General features: G+C 33.3%; 1 protein-coding gene across 1 annotated transcript; it reads left to right on the top strand.

Moving 5' to 3' along the window:
* Positions 1–309: 309 nt before the first annotated feature.
* On the top strand, positions 310–2,347 carry LOC131160691 (transcription factor MYB90-like). Its single transcript, XM_058116546.1, has 3 exons — positions 310–455; positions 568–697; positions 1,590–2,347. The coding sequence occupies exons 1-3, from the start codon at positions 311–313 to the stop codon at positions 2,107–2,109; spliced, it is 795 nt and encodes a 264-aa protein (XP_057972529.1). The 5' UTR covers position 310; the 3' UTR covers positions 2,110–2,347.
* The last annotated feature ends 10,569 nt before the right edge of the window (positions 2,348–12,916 follow it).

The raw sequence follows: 12,916 nt of genomic DNA, 5'->3' as shown, positions 1-12,916 counted from the left end.
ATATATCGATCCATGCGTCAGTTCACATGCTATTATTAGAAAACACAGATGGAAACCGCAGACCCACTACTGTGAGTGCCACTGTGCCGCATCAATTTCTTCTCCCGGCCCCAAACTTGCATGGAATTGGTCTGTGGCCGGCAGCCATACACGTAAGCTGAGGCCCCCATCCATTTTGGAAGATACGTTTATATCCCAGCAGCTGACGTACAGAAGCAAGTTTATTTTTGTCTCTGTGTGTTGTATTGGTCAGCAAGGCAACGAGCTAGATATTTGATTGAGTATTTATATCATTATATGTATATATGAAATGCAGGCAGGGGAAATGTCGGTTGACAGTATGGGGAGTTTAGGAGTGAGGAAAGGTGCGTGGAATGCGGAAGAAGATATCTTGCTGAGGAGGTGCGTGGAGGCTTATGGGGAAGGCCACTGGCATCTTGTTCCTCACCGAGCAGGTACAGAGAGAGAGAGAGAGAGAGAGAGAGAGAGAGAGAGAGAGAGAGAGAGAGAGAGAGTGAGAGAGAGGAGTCTTGTAATTGATGGAAATTTGGTTGTGTTAATTTGCAGGACTGAATCGATGTAGGAAAAGCTGTAGATTAAGGTGGTTGAACTATTTGAGGCCGAATATTAATAAAAAAGGTTTCTCACCGGATGAAGTGGATCTCATCATCAAACTTCATAAGCTTTTGGGCAACAGGCAAGTTAATAGTTGGACTAATTAATTATGAGATAGCATTCTTAGTTAATTATTAAGATCCCTTTTTGTACTTACGAATATCTTTTTTTCCTTCAAGGTTTGTTTTGGTTTGTAAATTTCGTGAGAGAAAAGAAAAGAAAAAAAGAAAATATAAAACTTATATTTATATATAGTTTAAATCGGTCGAAAAAGTTAGGATCGAGGCTGGGCTTTGATATACATGGGTGAACGCCAAACAAGTTAGGATCGAGGCCGAGTTTTGATATATATGAGTGAATACCAACTTGACCCTAAAACTTAAGCCATTCGATCATGGGTCCAACCATGTATCTAAACACTCATTATCTATTTTATATATATATATATATATATATATTTGATGTGAGACAAATTTGCAAGTGGTTTTTTACCAATCTTCCCTCATTTGTGAGTTCAAATAACTCTCACTTGAAGAAAAGTCATTATTTATCATGCAACCAAATAGGAGCTATTTCTCATCCACGGGACCTCACTCATCTATGAGATTAGCATTTGTAGGACCCACCACTCCTCTTCTAATGCCTATATCCTCATGAACAACATGCATGAACACTCGAGTCCAATCCAAGTCATTGGTTCTTATACTACTTTTTAGGATACTAGAGTCTTTTCATGAGTGTGACATACATGCATGGTTGGCTTAAAGACATAAACACTTAAAACATTTAGGTCAAGATGGTATCTAACCATGTACAATATTATCGCACGCACGTGCAAGGACTCTCTCTAATTGTATCCTAACAAAGACATTGAACTAAGAGTTTCAAATGCAAAAGGATTTTTCTTTTTTAATTTGATGGGTTTAATTAGATATTACTTGGTTTAACATAATGTCATTTTCTTTGTCCATTAGATGGTCATTAATTGCTGGTAGGCTGCCTGGTAGAACTGCAAATAGTGTAAAGAACTTTTGGAACACCCACCTCCACAAAAAGAGAGTTTCAAGTCATCAACAAGAAAAGATGGAAGTTGTAACCCAACAAACTGAAAAATCCATCAGTGTCATAAAGCCTCGCCCTTGGAACTTCAAAAAGAACTTGTCAAAGTTTATTAAACCCGCAGTTGTAGAAGATCCCATTCCTCCATCAATGGCAGAAGACCACAACAACTCATTTCTAATTTCCCCACCAGAAGTATTGGACAATGATCAGATCAAGTGTTGGGAAAGCTTTTTATTTACTCAGAAAGGTGATGGAGCTTCTGAGGATTGCTGTTTCTGGTTTGCTGAGGAGATTACTGCAAGCCTCTCGCCTAAGGAAATTCCACTAGAAACTAAGGAATCAAACAGTACTGCAGTGGAAGAGGACCAGAATAGTTGGAACGAATATAATTTTCAGAATCTCTTAAGCACCACTGAAGAAATGTTCATCTAATCAATTGCACTTTATTTTTTCTTCTCTCTCTCTCTCTCTCTCTCTCTCTCTCTCAATATATATATATCTGTGCGTGTGTGTGCGCGTGCGCGCGCGAGCATAAAGAGAGAGAGTTAAGGGGGAAGAGAAAAAAGAAAGACTAAGAGGTGATGAAGACTATCTTGATTACAAATGGAAAGCTCGGAAAGGTCTTATTATGATATTTTATATTTAGTCTTAACAAATGATGTCTTTTAAACCTTTTTTAGCTACAAGTAAATTTATACAGCTCGAACTATTCAATAAAAAACAGTATATCTATCTCATGTCCGCTGTAGTATGGTATACTAAATAGCCCTTCCTCCACGAGGCTGCTAGCAGTCCAAACCATTCATCATTTTATAAAAGCCAACAAGCCACTTAGCCACACGTACGAAAGTGATGTATGACTTTTACTTTTAGGCTTTTTAGCTTATTAGGATTCTAAGTCCTGACCACCCAAATGACAAAATTGTACTGAACAGGTGAGAGCATGCCACGCGCGGCTCATGAGGTTGCAAACACGTGTCAATTAATTAATTAATTAATTAAGTAGGGATAAATAAATATTTATATTCCCTAAACCCAAAACTCTTATAATTAAATGATTGAGTATGAATTTTTATAATAATAACTTTTTATCTGAAATAATATTTAAGTATTTAAGTGAGTAAGAGTAAAGGGATGAATCCATTATTTCAGTAAATTAATCAAGTTTTCAAAAGATTTTGGACACTATCATTTTAAGTGTATATAAATTTGATAAAATTTTATACATTATCATATACGACATGTGGATTTTCTTTTTTTTTTTTTTCTCAAGAAGTAATCATGCTGAAAGCATGCATGGTAAATATCCCGATGCATAAAACAAATAGCTTAATTCTTTTTGTCATGAGTGGGAGAAGTGTGCTGAATTTCAACACATGCTCACAATTAATGCTAGCAATTTAATATGATGTGATATGTATTCACAAAATAACCATTGTTGGAATAAAATAATTTAGTCATATCGCAACATGTGCCGTTGAATTAATGGAGAGCACTTTAAGTTAAGGATCTAGACCCTTATAAGTATTTATTTTTTCTTAGGTTATATTTGGACATATAAATTTTGAATTTTGAATTTAGATTTATATAAATTTAAATAAATTTAATATAATTTTATATTACGTTTTATTCAAATTCATACAAATTCAAATTTGAAACTTGAAATACAAACTTTCACACATAAAATTGATAGAAAAGGATGTTTAGATGAATCATAGTAAAGAAGGAAGTGCATAAAGCAAAGGAAATGATCACTACAATTAAAGAAAATGAAGAAAGGAGAGAAAGAAAAAAAGAAACCTTGGGAATTCTTTGGATTCAGATAAATGTGCAGGATGGTGACGATAATGGATGAATTAAAAAAAAAGAAAGGAAAATATTTTCCCCAAGGGATGCTAAATATGTGCAAAAGCTATTGATGAGTATGTAGGACAACTAATATTCACTCGTTTAGAGGAATTGATCCAATATTTGACACATTAGAATGGAATACAATCAAAGAGAAATATCATGGAAATTTAACTTACGAACATATAAAATTATAAAGATTAATTCTGTCCTATTCTATTCAATTCTTGCATGCCAAATAAATCATAAATGTTGACACATAAATCATTAAATTTTTTAATGGTACGCATGAGTCATTATTTTTAAGCATATTTTGCCAAACCTTAGAAATCTTGTTCGAAGCATACGACATAGGGAAACAAAACCGATTAGTATACAAGAATTATTGTAGACACCAAGCCAATTGAAAAAAGACATAGGCTGATCAAGTTATGTTGAACAAAATAAATAACTTTTATCCTTAAGATGAGTGGTCATTTTAAGGTACGATTCCTTTAGGCAGGATTTGGAACCACCAATTATAAAATATTATATTAATACTTAGGCCCACTAAAGTAATATGAAACCTGCATCATTATAGGTCATATTAAACTATACCTTTTACTTATATGAGACTAAATGCTAATGTGATATCTTGTGATTTATGAGTTCCAAATCCTACGTAAAACTATGGAACCATTCCTTACAAGTCTATCTTTATGTGGTAAGGCATGCATCAACATGGGAAAATGCTAGTTGAATATATATATGTGGTAGATTCTTATAGTCTACATTATAATTTCTCCAAATTATTAGGTAGATTGAGTCTACCATATTATTAATAGATTAGCCCAATTAAATAGTGACAACTCTTACCCCCTGTTTGGTTTGCAGAATGAGACTAGGAATGAAATCCAATTTTAGGAATGGAATTGCATTATTGCGTTTGGTTTGCAGAATCAAGGGTTGAATCGTATTCTGACTGGAATATGATTTTTGCAAGTTGGGGAATCGTCACCCTAGTCCAGATGGACTGGAATTAATTTTCATTCCAAGTAATCAGACTCATTTTATAACAAAAAATATTCTAGAAACAAAAATACTAATAATACTAATTATTATACTATTATAATAAAAATAATTACAACTAATAATAATTGCAATGACAATAACATTTATTATTAAAAATAATAATAATAAATAAAAATATTAATAAAAGGCCAAAATAATAATAATTATTATTTCAAGGATAAGGTATTATAAAAATATTAAAAAATAATTATTACAACAAAAATAATATTTATTATTGTAAAATAATAATAATAACAAGAAAAATAGTAATAAAAAAGGAAAAAAATTGTAATAATAATAATTATTATTATTATTTTAAGGATAATAATTATTATAAAAATAATAAGTAATAATACAATTGTGCCAAATAAAATAGGGAAGAACTGTGCCCTAGAGAAACACAACTGTGCCCTCGCTTACTACGTTGTCGATCGTTTTTGTGGAGATCTTCCTAGTCACGAGGCAGGTGCAGGGAAGCTTTGCTTTTGCTCGCGACCACTTGAACCCTCCGTCTCTAGCCGTCGCCCCTTCGTAGGCAAATCTCCGAACGGCTTGGTCTCCTGGTGTCCAATAGCAAAAGCGTTTGCTCAGGGAGGACTAGGGATGGCAAACCTGCGACGAAGCTGCGACAGCGATGTAGTTTCACGGTGACGACAATGACGTACGAATCGCTCCGACAGCCAAGCACATGCTATTGTGCCAATTACTTAATTCCCAAAATCCTACTCGCTCTTTGGAGTGGTGTCTAGGAAACCTAAGTTGAAAATTTACTCCGATCAAAGCGACAACGATCGAGACTAGGACCCCGTAGTGGTGCCCGATTGTTGATTTAGCTGAAGATCTAAGGAGAAATTGAGTAAAAAGTAAGGGTTTACCATTCCCCAGGAGTGATGCATATGCAGCTCTCACGACAAATTTGCTCTTGTAGGAATGTTGGTGACGGAGATAGGAACCTAGCGATATCTTCAATTTTCTGATTAGCCGAATATTTCCTAAGAAAATGAGGAAAGAGAGGAGGAGGACGGAGGAGAGAGACGGGCAAGAGAGAGAGAGTGCAGAGAGAACCAGCTTGAAAGTATCTGTGTAACGCCCCAAACCCTTAAACCTGGGTCCGGTGCATTATACCTGGTAAAATCTTGATAATCCATAATCCATATCATACGCAGCGGAAAATATAAATATAATCTCCATATAACAATATACCATAACATCGTAATACCATAGTTTACTACTTCCTATCTAAATTTCACAATATCGATCAAACACCTGAATTTTCATAAATACACAAATCTCCAAAACATTTCAGTATGTTCGCAACCATTCCATTTTCAACAGACTTAAAACATAAAGACATAAAATATAAATATTTACATTCCCCTAAAGTATACAAAAAGATACCCTTTCTCTTTATACAATCATCAGAAGGCTAAAAACCCTCGAGCTCTCTAAGCCCGACCTCGAGGATGTTGTGAAAAAGAAATAATCATATTCGGGTGAGACACATCTCAGTAAGGGAAGAAACAAGATATTAAACTCAGCGTGTGACCATCATGAGATTATACATATTATTTTATAATATTTGCAAATCATTAACATAATATTGAAAGTCATTTTCTAAACCTAACAATCACATGCAAAAGTTTACCCACGAGATTACCCAAGGATAGGAGTGATTACCCGCCCATACAAGTAGCACCCCTCTGCTCTGATACTTAGGTAGGCCGAAGGTTACTATTGAAGCATACCAGAGCACTCACCTTACTCAGTAAGCCCTCAAGTGTTACTTGATCTCGTACTCACACATTCAACAATAGTTTACCGACAAAGGCCCTAAGGAAAGGGAATTCTACTCGCTCATACAAGTAGGTTCCCTCTACCCTAGTGTGTTATGCTGCTATTGCCACATCTGAAGCTACTAGTGCACTCGCTTTACTCAGCAAGCCATCAGGCGAAGAGTGCGCCCCGCCCAAACGTAACATGTTCTATATACATAAATAATTCTAATATCATAATACATCATTTTTTCCATCATTAACATTCTTTCATGTTCATAACTTAACATTTCCTTGTGTTTCACTTTAAGCGACTCTTTCCCATTTGTATCATTCACATTTCACCTTTCATTTCATTGCATTATCATTCCTTGTCATTTCATTTCATAATATTTTCATTTCATTCCTTTGTACTATAGCCGCTCTTTAGCCGTCATCAGTTAGTCCACATAGAAATGCGCTAGAATCTGCTACAGTTAGTCCACATAGAAATGTGCTAAAATCTACTAACCCGACTTTCAGCTGTCGTACCTTTACATGGTTGCATTTAACATATACAGGCAACATTGTCCATATCATATTTTATTCTTATTGTTTTACTTACTTAACCAGCATCTCATACATTTAACATATAATTTGCACAGAATCTCATGCCACACAATTTAGTAGTAAAATTCATACATATTTCTTATAAAATAAGCCAACCCACATTTAACATTTATATGCTCAAAATACATTTCATTTCTTATTTAATTGATCAAAAAATTCTTTTCACTTTCATTCGTTCACTTTCACATATACATAACTATATCGACAATCCTAGGGTCAAAAAACATAAATTTCATGGCTGACATTTTAAACCCACATAAAAACATATATATATACATAAATAGCACATAATCATCTTTAATTAATGAAAAACCTGATTTAATATATAAATTTCCTCCTTACCTGAATTCTCGAACTACATCGACAGGAATCCCACACCGATGCCCACGATGCTCACCCCGACCCTGATTCAAAAATCCTAATTCTATTTAAATTATTCATAAATAAAATACTATTTAAATATTTTCTAGGGTCATAATTATCAAATTAACAATTATACCCGCAAATTTAACTAATTTGTCAAAATTTTCAAATTCTACTCTCGCTTTGGAGTGGGCCTAGAAAACCCCAATTGAAAAATTACCTATGCCAAAATGACGACAACTGTGATTAGGACCATGTGGTGGTATTCGATCATCGATTTAACCATATATTAATAGCGAAATTGGGAAAATGGGAAAAAATTATCTTTCTCTAGGAGCAGTGCCTAAGTCGTTCCCACGAAAAATCTGCTTGAGTAGAAAAGTCGGCAGCGGAACCAAGAATCCAACGGCACCTTCCGTTTCCCGATCCGCTGCAAATTCTCCGAGAAATTAAGAGAGAGAGAGATGGAGATGGAGGTGGCTGGAGCTGCGCAGAAGAAATATTCAGGGGGGGGGGGGGTTGGCCGCCTCTGACTCCTTCTTCTTCTTCTTTCTTCAATTGACTTTACATATATATAACTTTAACTTATACTGTTTTTTTTTTAAATCCAATGTAATAATGTTTAATTTAATAACTAATTATTTAATAATTTAATTTATCTTAATTTAATTTAATTTAATTTCTTTAATTTTAATTTTTTAAAATTTTAATTTTTAATTATTTTTTTTCTTTTTCCCACACCATTCTTTTTATTTATTTATTTGTTATTTTATCTATTTTATTATTATTTCAATCATTTAAATATTTCGGGTCTTTACATTCTCCCCTCCTTAAGAAATTTCGTCCTCGAAATTTGTTGTCCGATCTTTTATTTCCACAATTCTATAATTTACTATATCCCACACCATAATCTCAACAACACAATTATATACTTTGAATCCAATACACATCCAAGTTCTCCATATAAGGACCAGTCTCACGACTAGGAATCATCACCGTCGATGGATTTACCGTGGTTTTTTGAAACTGTTAACTGAATCAGAAAATCACAGAAGTCCGCCAAGGGATTTCAGCCTCTAAGCTATAAGACAAAATCCTATACTTCCTTACACCATACCTACTTCTCAACACCTAACCTATTCATCTCCTATTTTCATCCTAACTCATTCTTATACTCTGGTATAAATCATCTCTAACCTAATACTTAACATTTCCACATCCACGTGATGTGAAATTAATCACACTTCCGGCTAGACATTGCTCTGATACCATCTATAACGCCCCGAACCCTTAAACCATGGTCCGGTGCGTTATACCTAATAAAATCTTGATAATCCATAATTCATATCATACACAGCGGAAAACATAAATATAATCTCCATATAACAATATACCATAACATCGTAATACCAGAGTTTACTACTTCCTATCTAAATTTCACAATATCCATCCAACACCTGCATTTCCATAAATACACAAATCTCCAAAACATTTCAATATGTTCACAATCATTCCATTCTCAACAGACTTAAAACATAAAGACATAAAATATAAATATTTACATTCCCCTAAAGTATACAAAAATATACCCTTTCTCTTTATACAATCGTCAGAACCCTCGAGCTCTCTAAGCTTGACCTCGAGGATGTCCTGAAAAAGACATAATCATATTCGGGTGAGATACATCTCAGTAAGGGAAGAAACAATATATTAAACTCAGTGTGTGGCCATCATGAGATTATACATATCATTTTATCATATTTGCAAATCATTGACATAATACTGAAAATCATTTTCTGAACCTAACAATCACATACAAAAGTCTACCCACACGATTACCCAAGGATAGGGATGATTACCCTTCCATACAAGTAGTGCCCCTCTGCTCTGATACTTAGGTAACCCGAAGGTTACTACTGAAGCATACCAGAGTACTCACCTTACTTAGTAAGCCTTCAAGTGTTACTTGATCTCGTACTCACGCATTCAACAACAGTTTACTGGCAAAGGCCCTAAGGAAAGGGAATTCTACCCGTCCATACAAGTAGGTTCCCTTTGCCCTAGTACGTTATACAGCAACTGCCATATTTGAAGCTACTCGTGCACTCGCCTTACTCAACAAGCTCTCAAGCGAAGAGTGCGCCCCGCCCAAACGTAACATGTTCTACATACATAAATAATTCTAATACCATAATACATCATTCTTTCCATCATTATTCAATCATTCACATTCTTTCATGTTCATAACTTAACATTTTCTTATGTTTCACTTTAAGTGACTCTTTTCCATTTGTATCATTCACATTTCACCTTTGTACTACAGCTGCTCTTTAGTCGTCATCAATTAGTCCACATAGAAATGCCCTAGAATCTGCTAACCCGGCTTTCAGCTGTCGTACCTTTACATGATTGCATTTAACATACATATGCAACATTGTCCATATCATATTTTATTCTCATTACTTTATTTACTTAACCTGCATTTCATACATTTAACATATAATTTGCACAGATTCTTATGCCATACAATTTAGTAGTAAAATTCATACATATTTCTCATAAAATAAGTCAACCCACATTTAACATTTATATACTCAAAATACATTTCATTTCTTATTTAATTCATCAAAAAATTCTTTTCACTTTCATTCGTTCACTTTCACATATTTATAACTATATCGACAATCCTAGGGTCAGAAAACATAAATTTCATGGCTGACATTTTAAATCCACATAAAAACATATATATATAAATAACACATAATCATTTTTAATTCATGAAAAATCTGATTTAATATATAAATTTCCTCCTTACCTGAATTCTCGAACTACATCGATAGGAATCCCACACCGATGCCCGTGGCGCTCACCCAGACCCTGATTCAAAAATCTTAGTTCCATTTAAATTATTCCTAAATAAAATATTATTTAAATAGTTTCTAGGGTCATAATTTTTAAATTAATAGTTATACCCTCAAATTTAACTAATTTGCCAAATTTTTCAAATCTCACTCTCGCTTTGGAGTAGGGCTTAGGAAACCCCAATTGAAAAATTACCTATGCCAAAATGACGACAACCGTGATTAAGATCATGTGGTGGTACCCGATCATCGATTTAACCGCACATTAATAGTGGGAAATGAGGAGCAGTGGCTAAGCCGTTCCCACGAAAATTCGCTCCAGTAGAAATGTCGGCAGCGGAACCAGGAATCTAACGGCACCTTCCGTTTCCCGATCCGCTGCAAATCCGCTGAGAAATTGAGAGAGAGAGAGAGATGGAGACAGAGGTGGCTGGAGTCGTGCAAAAGAAATATTCGGCCGGGGAGGGGGGGTGGGCCGCCTCCGACTCCTTCTTCTTTCTTCAATTGAATTTACATATATATATATATATATATATATATTTCTCTTATTTTAATTAATTTTTTTTAAATCCAATGTAATAATGTTTAATTTAATAACTAATTATTTAATTATTTAATTTATCTTAATTTAATTTAATTTCTTTAATTTTAATTTTTTAAAAATTTTAAATTTTAATTAATTTTTTTCTTCTTTTTCCCACGCCATTCCTTTTATTTATTTATTTGTTATTTTATCTATTTTATTGTTATTTTAATCATTTTAATTTTTTGGGTCTTTACAATCTGGATTTCATAACCTTATATATCTTTATTTCAATTAGTTTTTTTTCATATTATTCCTTTTATTTGTTTATTTATTTATTTAATTTAATAATATTTAACTAATTAATTGATTAATAATTTTAATTAATAATATTTTTTTTCTAGGTTATTATAATTGTTGTCATTATCCTCTCTCTCTCTCTCTCTCTCTCCCTCTCTCTCTCATTTTTATTGAGGTTTTAAAATTTTTATATATTTCCTTGACTATTTGATTTTTAGTGTACATCTCTCAAAATTTTTATTTTTCTATAAAATATAAGAAGGTCGAGATTAGTGACTTTTTGGCAAAGCTTAAAAGAAATTTATGGAAAATTTTAAAAATCTTATATGAGATTCTTGAAATTTTAAAAGTTTCATAAAAAGTATCTTTTCCACAAATGTTGAAAGGGATTAGTGTCTTGTGCCCTTATATTTTTGGTCATCTTTTAATTTCTTTCTGGTTTCTTTACAATTGATTTACTTAATTAATTATGTGTTTAGTTTTATTATTATTTTATTGATATAAATAAGAATAAGAGTAAAAGACATTCATCTCCCTTGAGAATTGACAAAAAGACGGACACCTCCCTTCAAATTTCAAAACCCCAAGGGACCTCACCCGAGGTTTCAATAATTTTAGAGATCTCTCTTAAAGTTTGCAAAAAAGACAAATTTGTGTCTTTTTGGCAGACCTCAAGAAAGTTTCTGAATTCTTAAAATCTGATGAGTGGTTCTTAAAATTTTTAAAATCTTAAGAAAGGTTAATGTCTTTTTATGGGGAGGTTAATGCTTTTTGTCCAAGAATAAAAAATATTATACATGTGTTTGTAAGTATAACAATGGTTGGGAGATGGAAGGGCAATATTTAGTGATAGCCTAGAAGAAATAGTAATGAAATGTACAACCGTACAAGTGCAATAGTGCGAAAGTTTTTAGACTAGCTTTGCAACATTCAAGTATGGAACAAAAAATGCCGAAGCAATATTTCCAAAAGCTAATGGAAACTCAGCCAAATCGATTCAGAATTTCGTGAGATGATGATTGAATTAGGCTTAATAAGAAATTTGCTAACGTATAAGACCGAGAGGATTTATTTAAAATTTTGAGAATATTAGATAATGTTTTAAAAAAATGAAGAAATTTATTTATTTTCATTTTGGCTGTTAAGAAAGTATATATTCAGTCAATTAATAAAATTTTCAGTTTTTACTTATTTTATTTTTCTTAATTTTTAATCATATTTAAAATAAAAATATTTGAATAATTTTTTTATTTTTTAATAGAATTGAATATAAAAAAAATAAATAAATCTTAATAGTCACCATCTTTGTTGCAATCTGAAGCAACTCTAACTTAAGTCTTTCGAAAGGACAATTGTAGTCCTCCCATTAAATCCTACAATCCAATGAAAGCACTCTGAAAAGTAAATCTCCGGAAAATCTAATTTTTTTCTCCCAACTGTTACACAATCATTGAACTTGTACCAATTACCACCAACCCCAAACAGAAAATATATATCTGTACTACGTAGCCCGTAATATTACCAAGGGATTGGATGCAAGCATGCATCTAATCTAAGGGCTTTCCAAATCGAATGTTTTGGACTGGTAGATATATCGACCAATGCGACAGTTCACATACTATAATTAGAAAAAAACAGATGGAAACCACAGACCCATAAGGCATCAATTTCTTCTCCTGGTCCCCAGCTTTCATGGAATTGGTCTGTGGTCGGCAGCCATGCACGTAAGCTGAGGTCCCCATCCATCTTGGAAGATAAGTCTATATCCCAGCAGCTAACGTACAAAAGCCAGCTTATTTTTGTCGGTGTGTGTTTATTGGCCAGCAAGGTAATAAGCTAGATATGTGATTGAGCATGCATATCATAATATGTATAAATGTAATGCAGGCAGGGAAGCTGTATGTGACTACAGT

The sequence above is a fragment of the Malania oleifera genome, chromosome 7 (assembly GCF_029873635.1).
Source record: "Malania oleifera isolate guangnan ecotype guangnan chromosome 7, ASM2987363v1, whole genome shotgun sequence".
Classification (NCBI taxonomy): Eukaryota; Viridiplantae; Streptophyta; class Magnoliopsida; order Santalales; family Ximeniaceae; genus Malania; species Malania oleifera.
This window is presented reverse-complemented; position numbering and strand designations above follow the sequence as displayed.

Coding starts and splice junctions, on each gene's coding strand:
- LOC131160691 (XM_058116546.1), top strand. CDS start 311: ATGCAGGCAGGGGAAATGTCGGTTGACAGTATGGGGAGTTTAGGAGTG. Junction 456..567: donor TCTTGTTCCTCACCGAGCAG/GTACAGAGAGAG, acceptor GTTAATTTGCAG/GACTGAATCGATGTAGGAAA. Junction 698..1,589: donor CATAAGCTTTTGGGCAACAG/GCAAGTTAATAG, acceptor TTTGTCCATTAG/ATGGTCATTAATTGCTGGTA.